Source organism: Lepidochelys kempii, chromosome 1 (assembly GCF_965140265.1).
Source record: "Lepidochelys kempii isolate rLepKem1 chromosome 1, rLepKem1.hap2, whole genome shotgun sequence".
NCBI lineage: Eukaryota > Metazoa > Chordata > Testudines > Cheloniidae > Lepidochelys > Lepidochelys kempii.
In genome coordinates this window covers 300,754,002-300,775,453 of record NC_133256.1, presented here as the reverse complement: position 1 = coordinate 300,775,453, position 21,452 = coordinate 300,754,002, and the positions used below count along the sequence as shown (strand labels likewise).

Here is a 21,452-nt window from a genome sequence, read left to right as displayed (position 1 = left end):
GGTCCAAATAATGACTTGCTCTTGCAGCCCTTCAGTAAGAATTCAGGCAGTCTCGTTGGGCTGCATGCTTTTTTGTTTGGGTCTATAAATAGATAGCTGCCTTAGCAGCCGCACATGCTGCTCAGCCTGTAGGTTGAATCACATTGCTTCATTTAAATTAGTCCCAAAAAATCCTCCGGGATGACAGAAGATGAAGTGACCTATCCTGAAATTTACATTTCTTAACGATAATACTAGGGAATCCATTTAACAAAACCTCTTACAGAAAAAAATCATTTTTTTTTCAATTTGCTCAAACCTAATTTAAGTACAAAGAAGCCTTTTATGTGAATATGTTCCAGGTGGAGGCAAAACTGATTGACAAATTGGATAGCTTGATGTCAGAAGGCAAAGGTGACGAAACGTACCGAGAGCTCTTCAACAGCATGTGAGTAATAAATTTGCTTTTAATTCATTCATTGTGTTCCATTTGATGGATTAGCTGCTAAATATCATTGTGGACAAAAACTGCAGAAAGAGCTGTGATCTCGGAATGTTTTTGTCGTTTTTGAAACCTGTGAAATGCTAGTTGCCTAAATAAAGTAATGTATCTTATTGTATCTTTGATGACTAGTTGTGTCTATGTTATACCATAAACTGTTCTCTATTATCACTCATACTAATTTTAAAACCAGAAAAGCCAAAGATGTTTAGTAGGTGGGTGGGATGCAGTTAGAACATAATTTTTTTACATCACATTTGTAAAACATGAGCTTAATAAATAGCTGTTTTGTTAAATCATTCTCATAACTAACCAAAATTTGCTATTGTTCAAATAATGTTTCACTTGTTGATTTCCTGATGGATTACAGAATGACTGATAAGATTAATCTCATGTAATAATTCTATTTACAAATGATTTTTAGACATTGCATATGTTTTAATAATTGGTTCATAACATCAGAATCTAATGGTGAAAGAGGACAAATGCTTCCTTTATAATGGAACTCCTAGGACTGCCCATGTGTGATTCCTGGTGACTGAAATTGGTGACCATCACAGACACAAAAACATGAACTGTTTCCCCCACACACACACACACACACCCATTTCAACTTCAACCATGTGGGAGACCTATTTATAGTCACTTTAGTACAATATATATTGTTCCTCCACTGGATTCCATTTTACATGTGTATTTCCCAGTGCTATTACACATATAGTTTTTTTTTAATTAGGTTTCTTCCTTTTTAAATGGAAGGGAAAAGTGATATTTTAGCTTTATTGCTCTAGAATTAAAAACAATTGCATTTATGTCTTTTTGTTGGTACATATGCCAAGCACATAATACTCCTACAATTCCATTGTGGGGAAAAAAACCCATAATACCAAAATAAATGCTTCTGCCCATAACATACAGAGAAGGAAAGGGAAGTTTGAGGTGAAATTACAGCTGAAGAGTATAGTAAAAGATAATTTGTGTAGTAATCGTTCTTTAAACGTTAAGATAGATCAAGTAAAAATAATAAAAGCTAAGAAAGTTTTCAGAAATTTTAGTAACAGTGTAATGTTTAAGACAACAGCATTAAAGGAGAAGTTCTTTTATGAAGTAATAAAGCCTGCATTTACTCCAGTGCAGAAGCATGTCATTTACTGATTGAAGTGACTTCTAATGATGTCAGAAAATATATTGGTATCTGAAATATAATTCTTGAAAAAGCTGAGTGTTGAAATTGAGATAGATTTTAAAAGGTAGTGGAAGAATGGTAAAGCATTTTCTAAACGCAGTTACTTAAGAATGATTATGTGTAATTTAATTCATAAGAAGTCTCATACTACTTTTCCTGACTGGAGGGGTTTAGGTGCATATGGATCTAAAATGGAAGACACTACTGTAACAGGTGACTTGAAGAAAAGGAATCCTGAAAATGTTAAAAGCTTTGAAGTCATTATTTCAAGGATCAGATTCTTAGTGTCAAGGTGTCTGAGATTTTCTTCCATCATCAATTTAAGCAGCTATTATTGGAGGATTTTGTCACATGCCTCCTTGATTTAAAAATCGTGCGCATGTGATTAGACTGAGGTGATAATAAAATGATGGGCACATTAGTTGAAGGAAGTGGAAAGCACTAGCACAGTTTTCAAGTAGTCATAGCTTTGTTTTGGGAAATGGAAGTGCATTCATTTTACATGATCAAATATGAGTCTTCAGATTGCCCCCTAATTTGTAGATGTATGAAGTCATGGGGACACAGATAATCTTCATGCATTTTCTGGACACAGCATATCAATTTAAACAGTTTTGGGTATTTGTCCTGTTCTCTCTCTCTGGAGATACACTGTTTTCTGATTCATGCTATCTCCATGTTCCCAGGTTAACTTAATTTTTCTGAGCAATCCATAAGCACTTTTCCACTGAAGACGCATCTTGCTTTTATAGCCAAATTATAGATGTCATTGGACATCTTTAAAATGTTGTATGCTTGGGATTTTGATGTTTATAATGAAATATCCTATAAAATGCAAAGGGAGAAGCATTGTTGCTATTTATCTTTTGGCAGGCATCATCCAGGGAGATTTAGAAGTGACCGGAGGGCTGTCTCACAATCACCAACATATCGTTACTAAGGCTCAGATTTTGTCAGGGATATACAAAAATTCATGAAAGCCCATGACCTGTCCATGATTTTAACTAAAAATATCCCTGACGAAATGGGGAGGGAGGAGGGTCCAGCACCCACAGTGGCTGGGGACTCTGGGGTCACCTTGCCCTCCTGATAGCTCCAACCCCAGGTCAGAGAATGTCATGGAGGTCTCTGGAAGTCACGGATTGTAGGGCTTAGTCATTAATGAATGATACTAAAGAGCGGGAGCTGTAGATGTTTTGTTGTAATTAAGGGCCAGTTGCTGTATTTGCTCCCTAATATCATCCAGACAGAAAAAGAACCCCTGATCTCCCTTTAAATTGTTAATCTGAAATTAAAAACAATTGAGGGTTCTAGCTGAATAACGTGAAAATACATGTTTGTTTTACAAAAAGGTTGACAATTAGAACAAAATCTTTGTGTTGTGCTGCACAGTTGCTCAGATCAGAAGCTTACTTTTAGTTTTTAAGTAATGTATGACTTTTACACAGGCCCTTCCTTTCCAAAAGCCTCTCATGCTAAATAACGTGTAGAAAATTATTCGCAAAATACAGACTAACACGGCTGTTACTCTGAAACCTAGAAAATTATTGCAACCTTCTGAACTTACTGGGCAAGCCATTCATTTTTATATGATATGCATTGCAAACCGCAACAGATGTGCTCCAGTGGTATTAAACTAGAGGGCCACACATACTAGAGGGCCAGCTTATTGTACATGTCAGGCACTCCATGTGTCTCCCCATTCTCCCACAAGGTCCTTGTGTGCCACCTTCCCACCCCCTTCTATTTCAGGGACGCCCTGCAGCTCCCCATCCCCTCCATACCAGGGCTCTGTGTGTCTCCCATTCCCTCCTGCCAGTGACATTGTATACTGCCCTATTCCTTCATTCCCCGTTTCCCTCCCCAAGTGCCAAAGGCTTTGTGTGCCTCCATGTTTCCACTCCTCCCATGTCAGGAACTCTGTGTTCTCCCCCTCGTCTCACTGTGTTCCCCCATTCCCTCTCCCTCCCATACCAAGTCCCCTATTTTCTCCCCATGCCAGGAGTTCTGTGTGTGCACCCCATTTCCCCTGCCTCTCATTTCCCCACGTCCCACCAATCTTATTTCTTTTCTTTCTGTCTTGGTGATTCAGGATGTCAACATTTTAAACTATATTAGGAGGATGGGTAGAGCTGAGATGGGGTGTTGCTATACTGGAAGATGTTAATGCCTACCATCAACCAATACTTTGATCTATACACAATTACTGAGTGGTTGAAGTTGCTGGGTCTGCTAAGCAGATACCAGGAGCTCCATCTGTCCCCATTTCCCTCTTCTGGTTTTCTGAATCTCACCAAAATCAATAGGTTTGCTTACTGATGCCTACAACAGACCCTACAATTCTGGAATTGAGTTGTTGCATCATTCAAAAGTTACTGCGTTACAGAGAGACTTGTCAGATAGTAATGCCTCACATGCTCAACCAGTAAATTTAGAGGGAGAAGCCTGAGTAGTGTAAGCTTGAAGCAGGATTGACGTCTGTCACGACCAGGGCATGAGTGGTCAGGCCTAGTGGCTGGAGTCAGGAGCCAGGAACCAGAACCAAGGGACAGAGTCAGGCAGTCAAGCCAAGTGTCAGAGCCATAGGCAGGAGAAAGCAGGAAAGTGGGGCTGAAGTGGATCGGAGCAGGTACATTACAATTGAAAAAAGTACAGAGAAGGGCAACAAAAATAATTAGGGGTGTGGAACAGCTTGCATTTGAGGATAGATTAAAAAGACTGGGACATTTCATCTTGAAAAAGAGATGACTAAGGGGAGAAATGATAGAGGTCTATAAAATCATGAATAGCGTGGAGAAAGTGAATAGGGAAGTGTTATTTACTCCTTCACATAACACAAGAACCAGGTGTCACCCAATCAAATAGATAGGAAGCAGATTTAAAACAAACATAAGGAAGTATTTCTTCAGACAATGCTCAGTCAACCTGTGGAACTCATTGCCCGGGGATTTTGTGAAGGCCAAATATAACTTGGTTCAAAAAAGAATTAGGTAAGTTCATGAATTATAGATCCATCAATGGCTATAAGCCAAGATTGTAAGGAACACTATCCCATGCTGTGTGTCCCCAAGCCTCTGATTGCCAGAAACTGGGATTGGATGACAGGAGATGGGAATCACTCAATAATTGCCCTGTTCTGTTAATTCCCTCTGAAGCACCTGGCACTGGCCATTGTCAGAGGACAGGATACTGGGCTCGGTAGCCATTGGTCTGACCCAGTATGGCTGTTCTTATATTCAGGAGAGGAGCAAGATTAGAACCAAGGGAGGCACAGAAGTGATGGTGACTGTGGGCATACACATTGAACAGCCAGCAACCCTGCTGCTGAGCTTAAATGGCCTGCTGCTGGCTCCCCTCAGCCAATCAGGCAGGCCAGTCAATCAGTCCATCCTACCACAACCCACCTGACCTCATTAATCTGCCTGGAAGCGGGGCTAGCTAATCCTCAAATTCAGCTGAAGGAGCTCACTCCTGACAACTAATCTTCAGTGCCCAAATCAGGTGGGGAAATATCAGTCCTTTCATCAGTAAGAACTTAATATGGCAAAGTGGTTTTGTACAAGTCTGGCTAATACCAAGATTCAGGACTGTGTGTGTTCTTCCGCACTCTGCAGATCTAACTCATTTTAGCACCCACTCTTTTGTTTCTAAGAGCATAGAGTAAAAAAAAAGTGGTGAGGATGGTGCTGAGGTATCGAGTATCATACTCCCCTTTTTAGAGTTACTCCAGCTATGAGTAAAGAGTAGTGAGGCCGGGCAGAAGTGCTCTCAGGAATGCGGAGTCAGATGACTGTCCTATTCATCATATTTGCACAATATTTCACAACACTCTTCACCTGTGCTTTGCATAAAGTCCAGTGTCTAACAAGAACTGAATGATGAAAGCAGGCATTCTCCGGGTCGTACAAAAATGGGGAGGGGCTGGAAAGCAGTGATAAAGAGATCACAGAGAAGAGGTATTAAAATAAAGTGTGTTCAGAGTTTCTGATACAACATGCAGGAGAGAACAGAAGCTTAACTGAAATGCCAGTCATCTTTCTCAAATTTTATCTTGATCTTGCCGTGAGAAGCCTGGGGATGTGTTTGAGTGGGTCTTTTGTTATGAATGTTTTCTCTGTGCATTATCTGTGAAAGTAGAATGATGCAAAGGAGAAGACAGGAAGTTGTCAAATTGAAAAGGCAATTTGTTGTTTAAATAAAGATATTTAATATATTCATACATTCTCAAGTAGAAACTGTATAGTGTACATTTATACATATAAATAGAACTTACGTAAGTCAGATATACAATAGACTCATCCTTTTTTAGAAAGGTTAGACTTCTGACATTTTTAGAAGCATACTGAATATTCTTGTTTTTAAATTTAATTTGAAATACCCTCATTTAAAGTAAGGTTGAAAAGCAATGTGAAGAGAGAAATGTAGTCAGTATTGTCTTCTGGCTATACAATAGTCTTGATTCTCCTCTTGTTTCTTATATACAAAAACTGGTGTTAAAAGAATGTTATGGTGCAAAGGTTAAGTATTCAAAAGTTAGGAAATGCCAGAATTAAGTTTGTCCGTGCATTCATTCTGAAAAGCAGTGTGGCTAGTGAAAAAGACATGGATTTGCCAAATTAGAATTCTAAGGTTTCCCTTGTTGAAATTGGGAGAATGATACCTGTTCCTAAGCCCTGGTCTACACTGGGGGGGGGGCGGGCAGAATCGATCTAAGTTACACAACTTCAGCTACGTGAATAACGTAGGTGAAGTTGACATACTTGGATTGACTTACTGTGGTGTCTTCGCCACGGTGAGTCGACTGCTGCCACTCCCCAGTCAACTCTTCCTGCGCCTCTCGTGGTGCTGAAGTATAGGAGTCAACAGGACAGCGCTCGGGGGTCGATTTATCGCGTCTAGACTATCCCCATTGGATCGATCGCTGCCCACCAAATCCGGTGGATAGTGAATACATACCCGAAGATAGAAGTGTGAGGCCTTGCTCAATGATATGGGCTGTTAAGTGCACAGAATTGGCACCAGACAGCAGTAAGTCTCCTCCTAACTCCCAGCCCTGTATACCTTCCCCTATGTCAAAGGATAGGGAGCACTGTGTATATAGGAGTTCAATGAGCACTGAGAGCATGATCAGTGAAGTTGGTATATAAGAGTTCTGTGGGGCTGAGTATGCTCAGTGTAGTTGAAGGTGAGTGGAGCTGGCCGCCTTCCCACTGCAGGTAGAAATGTTCTGAGATTTTACCTACTGAGCATGTGCAAATGGCAGTTTTTTGAGGCTCCTAACTCAACCAAATATTCATCGAGTTTCATGGGGACAGGATCCACTATCATGCCAAATTTTAAATCTGTGTACCAAAGCACAGAGACACTAGAGCTCTTCAGATAAATGGTTTGGGAAAATGTTTTTGCATTGACAAAACCTCCTATTTTACCCAGACTTCGGTCTCTGAAATGGCTGAACAATTTTTGCTGAAAGTTTTAAAAATCTTAGCTTCAGGCAGAGAGGAAATGTGGAAAATTTGATTCCAAATGGTTGAAATTTGGCAGCGTTATAAGCAACCAAAACCAAGGGTTTATAAAGGAAAATATTAGGGCACCTTCATTATAGGTGTCACTGCCAGTTCCCATACAATATTACTTTTAACCCAGGAAATCTGTTCACTTCAGTGTGTAATCCTAATTTACCCTAGTATAAGGGAGAGGAGAATTAGATACGGTACATTTACCACACAAAATCCTTTGGTTATTTAATATTTAAAGGAATGAAACTATCAGTGCATAAATGGTATGTATTGAGTGGGCAAATGTTAAGTTAAAAGAGAATATTTTTAAAAACCACCTCTCAGTAAAAGGCTTTTCCTATAACAATTACACGACAGTTAAACTGCGTGGGTGCAGAACTATTGTAGAGTGAGTGAGGAAAAATCTATGTTAACAAGTTGGAGGTCCCATTGAAAGGGAATTTAGAGATGCTGGATGTTCTTTTCTAGGTAACAGTCTTCAATAGAGTGGAGTAAAATTTTTCAGTCAAGTAGTACATTTGCCAGAAAATGCAGTTTTGGAGAGACTGAAACTATTTGTGAATTCAGGTTGAATTCGGTGAATAGTTTTGACTGAATAAAAAATAAGAGGAAAAATTTGGAAAAAGTCAAGTTTGTTTTGAGATTTTCTAAATGAATGATTTCAATAGTTCATTTATAATTGACATTTAATTTAGAAAATGTCATTTTGAATGGACTCAAACTAAATGTTTTCATTTTTTCATTTAATTGAGAAAACCTAAAAAATTTCAGTTTCTACTGGAAACAAATCAATTATTTTGCATATATTTTGGTTTAGCTACCAAACTGGAAAAGCAGTTATTCACTCAGCTCTAGTCTTCAATTTCTTTCTGTTTTCTGAAATGTTAGCATGTAACCCACACAGTCAGCATGTAATGAAATGTAAGAAAACCAAAAACTATTATAAATCTGGGGATGTATCAAGGTTTTAAAATGTTTATACGTTTTATAAATCTGATGATATTTGTATGCATTTTGATTTTGACATGGCTAACTTAGAAATCCGTTTGCTTTGTCAATGCTTCCTGGATTAGAATTCCACTCTTTGGTCCCTATCCTAGGTAAGATATTTGTTTTTAAATTGTGCTGCTTGTGAAAAGAGTCCAAAATTAAATCTGTGAATATTGCAGACATTGCCAAGGCATTTAAGATACTGTTGAAAGTAAAGTGGTTGCCATGGTGACAGATAAAAATAAATGTTGAAATTGCTTTGGGTTTCTTCTTTCCAGCCTACTGAAGAAAATTGAGCGGGAAACGTGGAGAGAAAGTGGTGTTTCATTAATTGCCACTGTAACACGACTAATGGAAAGGTTACTGGACTACAGGTGAGCAATTGTCACATAATTTATATTGAGAATATGGAAGCATTCAAAGTTCTGACAACAAAATTATCCTGCAGGGTTTTGATAATTGGAACATGGAGACTTTCACCACGAGGTTACAGGTTCAAATCTGCCTCTGGGTTGGGAGTGGCCAGAAGTCATCATCTAACAGCTGTTTCACAGCCTAAGTGAAATTATTAATATTTTTTAGTAGTGCCTAGAGGTACCATCCAAAATTAGGCCCATTGTGGTAGACACTACCGGTACAATAACAAGAGACCATTCCTGGCTGAAGAGTTCAAATCTATATAGACAGCACAGACAAAGGAGGGAGAAAGGAAGTATCATTACCCTCATTTTTATTGATGGGGAACAGAGGCACAAAGGATGACTTGCCCAAGATCACCCAGGAAGTCTGTGACAGAACCAGTCATTGAATCCAGATCTCTTGAGTCCCAGCCCAGTGTCTTAACCTCCAGGGCTGATATTTTGTTTCCAGACCCTAAGGCAAAGGTCCACACATCAAAATCTATCATGGTTGTCATCCTTATTTACGGTTTAAGAGAAAAGCTGAAAGATTTAGTTGTCATGGAGACTGAACTCTTAACTTCTAGAGAAATGTCAGTGCTACATCTCTTCTGTGGATAAATAGAACTTCAGTCTCCTGGATTGTCAGTCCATCACCTTTCAAAGCACTGCATTCACTGGCAGTTTTATTTTTCCTTAGTAACTGTGTGTGGGTAATTTCCATCATTTTAAAGCAAGGCTGTCATGCTTACACTGTTTTCCTTCATGTGTTGTCATTAGTGGCCCTACATAGCTTTATCTTAACTTTTGATCTAGAGGTGGAATATACAGCCCGTGCAAGCAAGAAAAAGGAGACATGAGGTCAAACGCATCTGGATCTGCTTTCTGGCAGTGCAGAATGCCCTGAGGCTGTATTGTTTTAATTAGTTTGCTTCTACTTAATTCTGTTTTATGAAATGTGTTCCTTGTTCAGAGGGGAAAAACTGTATTGTCCCATAGTGCAGGTGTTCTGACTTTTGTTACATTTTATTTTTAGGGACTGCATGAAAATGGGAGAAGTGGATGGTAAAAAGATTGGCTGCACTGTTAGCCTGTTGGTTTGTATAATAATCTTTATCTCTCTTTTATACTCAAGCAATTAACCTTACATAGTAAAAACCTATACATTGTATGAGAAGTATATTTTTACTAACCAACTTCTCAATGCACAGTGCACTCCAAACGGCAGGTGTAATTAATGCCAGTGAATGCACAAAGTACATTTATACCATCAAATATGGATGGTATTTAAATACATACTGTTATAGTTCAGAATAATATCATTTGATGGTCTGACTACAAGTTGCTGATATGATACAATAGTTAGAGCCTGGTAGAATAGGATAAAGTTCAGGATATTTCAGAATGAAGTTGATACAGTTTTCTTGTGCTTTTCTCTCAGTGTTCATCGTGAGAATCTCCCTAGTATCAGCTCATAGGAGTTTAATAGATCTTACTAGAAAGTAACTTTCATAGAAAATTCAAACCAAAGATTTGTACATTCCTGCAAATCTGATTAATTTCTGTGGCTTGTTTAAAAATACACAACAAAGCTCACCTGTATTCCTACCTCTGTCCTCTCATTTTCCCAGCAACAGACCTCAGCTACTCTTTTATATATGAAAAATATTTTTGAGGAGTTGATATACCTACTCCCCTCTCAACAGAACTAGAAAATGTTCCTCTGGGCCTGCTGTTATCACTTCTCATGGACCTTCATCTCATTTTAGATTTGAGATACACCCTCCCACCATCCAATACTCCAAGAATGTACTGTGCAATTGTGAATCCCTATTAATATTATTTTTTATTAATTATAATAACCTATTAGTGAGGTATGTTTTGATCCTAGGCCAAGATTCATTGACAGGCTTTGAACTTCTGTGAACTTCAGAAAGTTTCAAGTTTTGTTATGGAACCATGCAACTGTGCTGTTTTAAGTGGTAACTGAGAATTATAGGGCATAAAGACAAATCTAATTATTAGTTATTCCTGGAGAAGTTTTTGAAGGATAAAGGATTTCTTCTATATGAGCACAATACTTTCTAAATAGCAACAGTATACGTAACTTGATTATGGGACAACTTGCTTACTATCAGGTTACCCGGCATGGTTTAAAAGGAAGTAAAAACATTTGGTTATTTGCGTTCTAAAGTCAATTTTTACTGCAAGAAATGACTCATAATTTGTATAAAAAGAACATACAAAAATAGAGCAAAGCAAACATGGAATACTCTAACAGCATCCTTGAATGGGATTTCACAAACTGTAGTGAAATCAGGCTAAGAAATATTTTGTGATTCCTTCCACGGGGACAATTTAAGCCTAACAATCAGTAGGCAAAACTATGTATCTCTAACATACTCCAAGAATTAACTAATTTTAGAGTATGAAAGGTGAACCTTCATTATGCAGAAAGTACACAAATTTTAAAACACTATGATGGATGAGCCTCTCGTGCTTTCAGAAGATGTTCCGCGCAAGGTGAAACTGAGGAAATTCACTGACTTTAATCACTGTCAGTCAGCAGGAGGCAATGGCACTTCATTTTTATCGGCACTGTTGAAAAGAAACCTGACTTGCAAAAGCAGGAGGGTGGAAATGGCATGGAAATTGAGCTTTCAGGGTCCTACACTGAACCTGGGTCCTACACCTCCAAAGAAACATCCAGAATCTTCTGAGTTCCTGCCTAGAGAAAGTCCATTGCAGCATCTTGTCACAGGAAAGGTCTGTCATTTTGCCTTGCATTGGCACAATCAGTGCTGCCATGTCAATTGTATCTTGGATGAAGGAGTTAGTAATCCACTTATTTCCCCTCCCCATCACCCCAAGGGTTACCTGGATTTGAAGTTCTCTAAGATGCTGATGATTCTTGAACAGCTGCCCCTTTCTATTTGTGAATGGTGAAACAAGGAAACAGCTACAAGTTTCTTTTTTGTGCCCAGGAAGGCCAATTTCCAAGTTTCTGATGAATGTTCCCACCCTCATGTGCAGAATAGTTATATTCCAACCACAGAGAAGGTTTCAGCTTGCTTAAGTGCCCTGAGATGTCAGCACAATAGGCTAACATGCTACACAAGATGAATGTCTGAAGATTGCTGAGGGAAGCCTGCGGTTCTGCTCTTAATCTGAAAAGTCAAATTGTCACTCAGCTGCATGAGAGCCATCCCACTTCAGCTTGGAAGAGGAGTTGCTGGTGAAATAAATTCATGTCCACCACAGAGCAATACAAAAAGTCAAGAATTTACTGTATGGCCTTCAGTGAAGCTTGCTCCTCCTTCAGCTTCATGAAGGATTAGGTATTTTTTTCAAACATTTTCTTAGCAGAAAGAATGTGACTGATATACAAAATTGTGAAGCCATGCATCATTAAGTGCAGTGTTTTCGTTTTATGGGACCAGACTACTTACTATTCTTAAAGCTCACTGACTTGATATTATCCATGTAGATTGTAATACACCATTCCCACTGAATGTGGCAATTTTGGACTGTTTCCTAAAGTGTCTCAAATTAACATTCTCCTGTAGTGCACACTGTCACAGCTTTACAGCACAGCAAGTTGTCTTCAGCAGAATTATCGGTCATGTCTGATGAACCCTAAGAGCTATGTCACACCAGACACGCTGTTTGACTCATCAAGTTGAATCGCTAAGTGCTGATTTTTTTAAAGGACTTGTTCTCAGACATCCTGAACCACGTCACTAATATGGGACAAAAACCAGTTTTATTTGACAAAAGTACTGTTTTCAGTTTGGTAGGTGATACAGGCCCTATGAATTTTGAAACCATATCTACTGTGCAGGGAATTATAAGATTTTTTGCAAGGGTCTGTGCTTTACTCATCATGTGATTCATAGAGATACTACCTGAAAAAGGACATTTTTGTTGACATTGCTGCTTCGAAAAAGTGGTGTTGAATTTTTCAAGCTGCCTAGTTTTCTCTGGAAAAAAGTCCCTATTAATGGCTGTCTAATTGCTAAATATTACCTTCTTTGAAGGTGTTAGACTCTTCTTAGACTGCACATTATGGCTTAGAATGATTTGATGAAAAAACATGTCGCATATTTCTCATTGTATTTGCACACATTCTTTTTATTTTCTGAGCTGTTAATGGAGCGACTTGCCACTGTCCATTCCACAGAATGTTCTATCTCCAGTCAGAAATGAGCTTCAACAAAGACCTGAGTAACTTATGCAATACAGGTGCGTGAGGAGCAACAGAGCTCTTAGTCCTTAACAAGTAGAGCCAGTCTGGTATTACAGTTCAGTGCCACGTCTTGTCGTGATCTGTATGCATGGATACTTGCACTTCATTGGTGTCCTAATAACATTTTTTAATGGGCCTGGTGCTGTTTTACATTCCAGGCACACATACGAGTACAGCTTTAATACTTTGCCTTTTTTGTATTTTAGCAGATGCTCCAGCAGCTGCTGCCCTGCTAGCTGTGCTTCTCAGATTATAGTAATATGGTGGCCTTGAAGGGACATGCAATTGCAGAGCTCGTGTTGTGTCTCCATTTTTATCAGTTAAAAAATATACACTTATTTTTGTAACATTTTACATTTTTTCTCTGACTTCCTACAACAACTTTCTCTGAGATTCGTTCACAGTGCTCCTTCCTACCTTCCTCACTTTAGTGATTGTAACCCACAGTTTGGGAATCTGTGGTCTAGAACAAGAACATTCGCAGTTTATTCCAACAGAGGGGCTCATTGGCAACTTGCCGAGAGCCCAGAAGAGATGCACGATAACGTGGAACCAATCACAATCTTGAATGTGCAGGGGCATCCTGCAGCATCAAGGTTGTAGCCTGTAGTGATATCTTGATCTGAGCAGACCACTTACAAAATTAAGCGTTGCATGCTGGGACCTGTATGTGCATGCTCTGCAATTCTATCTTCAAGATGACAGCGTTTACGGTGTATGGCGTAAGACACCATTCTCCTATCGCTGGCCTTGGAATACCTGATTTAGGGCCTGTACTACTCCAATGAACAGAATTAAATATTGAACATCATGGACTAAAGTTTCAAAACTGCATGCAGGACTTTATTTACGTGACACCCACGTCAATCACTAACAGTGACACATCTAAAAATCCCCAGTAACTCTGAAAACCTGATTCCACATCCTTCGACATAGGTTCAAAATAGAACTTTTTTTTATATTTAAGACGTGGTATGCAATAGTCATGCATCAGTTACCAGTTTCGTGAGCATAAGCCAGAGCTGAAGAAATCACATTTTCTTTCAGGGTTATTTTGGTTTTTACACTTGAATAGTTCTTTGCAATCCTGCCAAAGTCATCCTGGCATTGTGCTATCACACAGTGAAGGGTAGACATACAGTAACGTAGATGTTTTGTTAAAATATGAATACAAAAGCCAGAGGGCTTTCAATTTTTTAAATCAATGTAGAGCTTTCAATGAGACGTTAAATGGCTTCAGTGGGGCGTGATAGAAGTACAGATGTATTTTTTAGATAGCTGAATCGGTATTTTTGAGTAAAATGCGTCAAATAGATAAAACATTATGGGATTTTAGTTCTAGCGGATTCTGACTCTTGTGCAGGAGAATAATTTTAAAAATATTCTGGATTTTATGATTGTTCTCAACAAAATGTAAGAGGCCTATTTATAAGGGACTACATGTACTGACCTTTATAGTTTGCCCTTGTAAACACGCAACTTCTTGAAATTTGCATGCGTTTCTGCAACATTAGGTTTGATGTGTATGTTCTGTACACTTAACAATTACTTCCAACACCGATTTTAGCTATTTATTCTACCATTTTACATTCTCAGAAACATTTTGTTTAACCACTTATATCATTTTTTATTGCAGAATTTTTATAAGACTGAACTGAATAAGGAGGAGATGTATATTCGCTACATCCATAAGCTATATGACCTGCATCTGAAAGCACAAAACTTCACAGGTAATTGTTGGTACATGCAACCTAGGAAAAAAAATATTTAGAGTTACATTGTGACTTATGCCCTTTCACGGTCATAGTGAGGTCATAGGCAATAAAACACCTCCTTTAACCGCTTTGCGGGTCACCCGGATCTCAGATTCAGGCAAGTAAAACAGGAGGGGCTACTTGCCAGCTTACTGTCCCCACAGCAGGTGGGCAGCAAATATGCAGAGCCTTGGCTCTATTTCATCCACTTCCCCTACTTGCTGCCCAGAGTAGCTGTGCTACGTGGGGTGGACAGTAATTTACTGCTGGTATAAGACAACAATGAATTTATTACTCTTTCCCACCCAGGAACAATAGGATTGAAAGACAGAATTGTGATTAACCTGTCTCTCTCTGAGTCACAGTGCCTCTTGGCATTACTCCTGGGTTGATGTGGCTTACAACCCACACCAGATTGTGTCTTTAGTCACAGTTTAGCCCATATTGATTCACAAAACTGGCTTGGAGTTAAATGAGGCAACTCCTGATTTTTCATTCTTTCTGTTTAATCGTTCAAAAAGAGTGTGAAGGGTTGAGCTGGTCAAATCACACGTGTTTGTGCTCTGAGCCTTCACATGTTTCTGTCATGAATGAAGAGTGGAAATACCAAAATTTTCTTTCCTGTTCAGATGAAGTTCTTTGAGCCAATACAACTAGGACATGTATTTCCAGCTGTATTCCATGCACTGCTGTGATTCCATGCAGATAAGAAAAAATGGGACATTTTGTATTCTTAACACATTTAAACTGATTGTAAAACAGAGAGAGAGAGTTTGGATTTTCTCCAAGTGGTGTATTTCCCACTGTTTGGCACCATTCATTCATTTATAGATTTTAAGGCCAGAAGGGACCATTAGATCTAGTCTGACCTCCAGTTCATACATCACAGGCCATAGAATTGTACCCAGGAAATAGATATTAGGTGCTGGTTCATAGTGTAGTTATGTGGTCACTTCAGTGACCTGTTATTTTCTTAAAGCCACTACATAATTGCATTCCAAAATCTAAACTTATGTTTGAAAAAAAAAAATCTTTTCACCCTTATGGTTTCAACAATACCCTTAAAAATGTGAAGGAATGTAACCAGTGCCGTTATGTCTGTTAGAATCTTCATGCATCTCATAGAGCCATTGTTTCAAGCAGTCTGAACTGCTTCAATTCATCTGAATGGGGAATTAACTCTGAAGCCTGATATTGTCATTTAAATGTCAGTGTTGTTAACTATGTTGCTGTTGGTTTCAGTAGACACAAAAGATAATATATTTATCCATTGTTGTACATACGACATTGGATGCACAACAGTAGTATTTATCATTGTTGGACAAGTAGATTCTGTAAAGTTACTGGAGTGGGTAACAAAATATTCTTCTTTCAAGTAGATGCAGCTGTGTATTCTACTTAAATGTGGGCACACCCAGCACTCCAGAGCCAAAGAAATTTGCCTAGCAGTACCTGTAGGGACAGTGCTCATGCTCTGCAGCTCAAACCCCTCCCCATGATCTCCTCAGTTCCATCTCACCATCCTTGACTAGAGCTGAAGTTCTGTGTGGTGTTTTTACCTCATGCTTTCAGTCTGTTTTCTGATTAATTTTTTTTTGTGTATAGTAGTTAGGAGTATCTTAGGTTAAGTTTAGTGTTAGTATAGTACAGGCATTAGCTGCCTTGTGCAGTGACCTCACTGGGGTTCAAGCATTGCCCATTGTCGGGGGCCATTCCCCAACAGCGATCCTCACATGAGGGGCTTGTTGGGTCTCAGTGAAGGACACATTAAAGGCAGATGAAGCACTGGTAAATAGTTCATAAAAAGGACTCAAGTGGCAAGAGACTCCCAATATTTCATGATGCCCAAGGGAGGGATGAGACATGTCTTCAACCTTTGCAATCTCAATAAATACATCAGATACATGAGATTCTGTAGGGTAATCCTATTAGCTATCCTCCCCGTCTTAAATCACAACAACTAGTTTTCTGCCCTGGACCTTCAGGACACATACATAGCAATCCTGCCAAGCTTCAGGAGGTTCCTCAACCAATACATCATGCTGCCTTTTGGCCTGTCTTGCACTCCCTGCATTTTTACCAAGTGTATGATTGTAACAGCATACCTCAGGAAGAGGGGAATTCATATCTTCCTGTACCTCAACCACTGGTTATTGAGGGCAGGTCCAAAGAGGAAGTCCTCTTTCATGTTCATTTCACACTACCTTTAGTTGATCATCTAGGTCTCATCCTAAAAAGTGGGAAATTAAGGTTGGTTCCAACTTGAAGAATTGAGTTCATTGGGGCCCTGCTAGACTCTATGAGCTCAAGAGCATTTCTGCCAACTGACCAATTCCAGGCAATTCCCCACCTATGTCTGGAGCTCCAGTCTCAAACCTTAATCACAGCCTAGGCCATATGGTTGCAGATCCACAGCTAGTCCAATATGCCAGACTACACCTTCATCCTCTTCAGAAGTGACTGAAGTTGGTCTATCATCTGATTCATCATCCCTTGGACAGGCTTGTCCACCAATCCTGGACTCCTTATGGTGGAAAATGATTCAAGATAATGTGTCCCAGGGCATTCCTTTTGCTCAGTTCCCACTGACCAAGACTGTAGTCACCAATGCCCCCTTAATAGGTTGGGGAGCACATCTTGGATTGCTGAAAGTTCAAGGTCTGTGGTCGGAACGAGAAGCTTCTCTGCATATCAATGTCCTGGAGCTTCAAGCCATCTACAATCCCTGCCAGACCTTTCAGGATCACATCAGGGGCTCAGTGGCACTCATCCTCACCAACAATACCAGTGCAATGAATTATGTGAACAGCTGACGGGGGAGAACACTCCAACATGCTGTATCAGGAGGCAATTAGGCTATGGCAGTTTTGCACTGGGGAAGATGTTACCTCCACAGCCAATCACTTCCCTGGGATACAGAATCACCTGGCGGATCACCTCAGACAAAATTTCTCCCAGAATCATGAATGGTCCCTGAAGCCAGTGTCCTGCAGTCCGCCTTTGCAGTTTGGAGTATTTCGATGATCAGCCAGTTTGCCATGAGAGAAATAAGAAATGCCATCTGTTTTGCTCTCGAAGGGGTCTCCGTTCAGGCTCTTCTAAAATCAAAGTAACCCTGCAGCTGCACCCTAAGTTTTTATCCAAAGCAGTTTCCCAGTTTTACTTGAACCAGACCTATATATTCACCAGTGTTCTTTCCCAAGCTGCATTCAACCCCAGAGGAAAAATGTCTTCACATACTGGATGTCAGGTGGTGATTAGCTTTTCATCTGGAGAGGACCAAATCTTTCCACTCCTCATCTCGTTTGTTTGTTTCCTGTGCAGACCAAATGGAGGGTCAAGTGGTCTCTTCACAGACAGTCTTCAGGTGGATAACTTCCTGTGTCATGACAACATGCAAAGTAGCTTGAGCTATGCTGCCTCAAGAGGTGTGAGCCCATTCCACAAGAGCCCAGGAGACGTCCATGGCATTTCTAAGTGACATTCCTATGTTGGACATTTGCAGGGCTGCAACTTGGTCTTCTGTGCATGCGTCTACAAACTACTATGCCATCATTGCTGCATCCAGATCAAATGGCACATTTGGGAAGGCAGTCCTGCAGACTGAGTCCCACCTCCTCTTAGTCTTGCTTGCGAGTCACCTTAGTAGAGTACATTGCTGCATCTATTAAAAAAAAAAAGTTACCTATCTGTAACTGTTATTCTGTGATGCCGATGTGTATTCCACGACTGACCCTTGGTCCCCTCTGCATCTGAGTCTATACATCTGAAGTTGGATGTGAAGAAACGGAGGGCATTGGTGTGGTGCCCCCTTATAATGCTAGGGGCTGGGCTATGGCCACAAGGCGTGAGCACTGCCCCTACTGGTACTGTTAGGCAAAGGTCTCCAGCTCCAATATGCTGGGCATGCACACACCTAAGTAGAATACACATCTACATCACACCACGAAGAACAGTTCCAGGTAGGTATCTGTTTTTTCAGTTGCCTCACTCCGAATTTAATGTCACATTAGCCTCTGTCCAAAATGAAGAAGGAAATAGATCAATCACCTCCCCTGTATTAAAATACTTTGGGTTTGCAAAATCCCAAACTGATCACCTTGTGTACTAGAGGCCTCAATCCAGCTGGCATCCACTCAACCAAAAAAACTCCAGCTTTTCTTCAGTAACTTGCACATTGTAATTATGAATGTTCAATACCAAAACCTGTAGTACATTAAAAAGTCATTAGGAGACCAGTTGGGCAAGGTGGAGTTGTGAACAGGGTACATGAAGCATGGACTTCCAAAGGTACAAATGAGAGAGGATTTCTTTAATTCCACCATACCTGTCTGGCCTCTATATATTTAATGTGTCAGAGGACTGAGAGGTTGTATTGAGGAAAGTTTTTGGTGACCTTGCTGTATAACTTCAGGGACCTTCTCGTATAATTTGGGCATAATTACCAACTAGAGATATATGGTTGCCACAGACATGATTTTTGTGACACAACTGTGGCTTTTAGGTTTTTACATAACAGGTTTTAATAACCCACTGAGCAAGGCATGTCAATGGATCCTTAACACACTAGTTTCTATACGTATGTCCAATATAGTCTAAGCACTGATTGTGCTGATTTTTTTCATGTTTTTAAACTATTCATTTCTTCTTTTAAGCAATATTTTGCTCAAAATAATGCCTCCATGGCAGTTTTTCATTTTTCTATAGATCTTTCTTTCTTTGCCATGACACTCAGTCAGTCTTATTTAGTACTACGTGATTAAGGAACGACTGGCCTCAGTCCGTGACAAAGAATAGACACAGTCCTTACATTGAAAAGCAAAGATTCATTTGGTCCATCCCCTTGGTTTACATATTGATGTTCGGTGAAAAGAACACACATCAAAAGGTTAGTTTAACCTTGACCCTTGTCAGTTGCCTGGGGACAGGAAGTAAAGTTCACTCTCTTACCAGCACTCCAGTGTGTTACACTTTTATTTCATCTAGTTGTATAGTTTTGTTCCAGGGATGAAGGCAGCTTTCTCTTATTTTCATTTATTTTATCTGTCTTCACAATATGATTTACAAGACTGGTTCACATTCTAATAATTCTTTGTGAGAAAAGGCCTTTTAAAATCTAATATCTAGCATAAATCTTTCCTTCCACAGTTTCCAGTCATGGCTATGCGTTTAATCCCCTTGTGGGTAGAACATGTAATGTTCTAGTTCCTTGTGTGTCCCCTTCAGAGACCTCAAAACTGGAATGAGATAACCTTTCAGTTTCCATTACTCGTGGAAGTGTTTAACCCTTTGAACCTCTTCAGATAGATTTTTCCATATAATAAATCAGCCCCTTTGTTTGCTTTCTTTTGGGGCATGGGGAATTTATACACACGTCTGCCAGTGGTGTTAATAAGTTACTTACATATAATACAATTTGTCCAAGAACTCACTAATGCAGATTTGTACTACAGAAATCTTCCAAAGCTAAGTCATTCCATGGTGGAAATTGAAAAGGAAAGGAACACTAAGAAGTTTTCTTTGTAGTGCATATATAGATTGAGTAGTTCATTAGCAATAAAGAAGTCAAGCTGTATCAATCTTATAGCAATTAGTTTTAAATACAATTATAAATAAGTATATTGGACATCTTAAATATAAAATTACATGCAAAAATTATATTAAAATAACATTTTTAAGTTGCATAGACAAGCACTCAGAAGTTAAGAAATGCCAGAACTAAAGTTGCCTGTGCTTCAGTCACTACACACCTTCCAAATCCACAACAAATGAAACAGGGGTCCCACAGACAACAGTTTCCTACACTTCACAACCCTTATGCATTCCCATAACATGGCCCATCATGTGCACTGAACTAGGCAGAGTTAAAAAATAGTATGTGATCATGTAATTAAAGACTGTATCCTAATGCATACATACAGGAGGGCCAAATGAAAATTGCACAGGCAACCTTAATTCTAGCATATCCTAACTTTTGAGCTTTGACTTTGCAACCTTAATAATGTTCTTTTAACACAATTTTGTGTGTGTGTGTGTAATTTCCTAGGTTTTTAAAAAAGCAAACCAAAAAAAACAGATTCCACTATGAGGATCATCTGCTGGGTTAGAACCTTTAGATCTACATCTCAGTTCTTGCAACTGAAGCTAACAGAGTAACTGATAGAGGATGACAGGTTTCAGAGTGGTAGCCGTGTTAGTCTGTATCAGCAAAAAGGACAAGGTGTACTTGTGGCACCTTAGAGACTAACTAAAACAAGGTGGGTTTTAGCCCACGAAAGCTTATGCTCAAATAAATTTGTTACTCTCGAAGATGCCACAAGTACTTCTTGTTCTTTTTGCTGATAGAGGATGACAACTTATTACTGCTATGTGGACCAGCAGTAGAGGGGAATGAGACATTGTGCCAGAGGGTTTCACTGATATTTTTGACACCAGGGGAATGTTGAATCTTGGGTTTCATTGCAGGCTCTAGGGGAGTGTGCTCTAGTGGGCATAGATCCTTCTGCCCTCATTCCTCCCAGCCCTGATCCCTTCTGTCTTGTACCCTTCAGCCTGCCCCTCTACAAGTTCTGGTTTCTTACCCCAGCTCTTCATGCCAGTGACCTCACCACCACCTTCCAGTCCTAGTTTCCTTGTCTAGACATTGACAGTTTCTGCCCCTCCTCTCGTTTTCCAATCTTTTACATACCCCTTCCCCCACACTGGCTCCCAGTCCCAGTTCCTCTCCTGTTTCTCCCCCTTGCCCAGCTCCCAGTCTGTCTTCTTGTACAGCCACTATCCTTTCTCCCCCCCTTTCCTGGCTCCTAGTCTTCCCCTTTTCTTCCCCGTCTCCTTGACCCAGTCTTTTCCCTCTACTCTTTCTGCCCCCAGGCTCAGCT

General features: G+C 39.7%; 1 protein-coding gene across 6 annotated transcripts in view; it reads left to right on the top strand.

Moving 5' to 3' along the window:
• The window catches only part of DOCK4 (dedicator of cytokinesis 4), a 434,135-nt gene that overhangs the window by 371,835 nt on the left and 40,848 nt on the right, over positions 1-21,452 (top strand). For 4 of the 6 annotated variants that reach the window (XR_012156797.1, XM_073328103.1, XM_073328105.1 and 1 more), the window contains 5 exons: positions 342-427; positions 8,260-8,286; positions 8,455-8,550; positions 9,611-9,671; positions 14,457-14,550. Coding sequence is in view for 5 of the 6 variants with exons in the window: in XM_073328103.1 (XP_073184204.1) it covers positions 342-427; positions 8,260-8,286; positions 8,455-8,550; positions 9,611-9,671; positions 14,457-14,550 (364 nt within the window). In the remaining variant the exon portion in view is untranslated. The remainder of the gene's footprint in view (positions 1-341; positions 428-8,259; positions 8,287-8,454; positions 8,551-9,610; positions 9,672-14,456; positions 14,551-21,452) is intronic. The other 2 variants (XM_073328104.1, XM_073328106.1) reach the window with 1 other exon arrangement.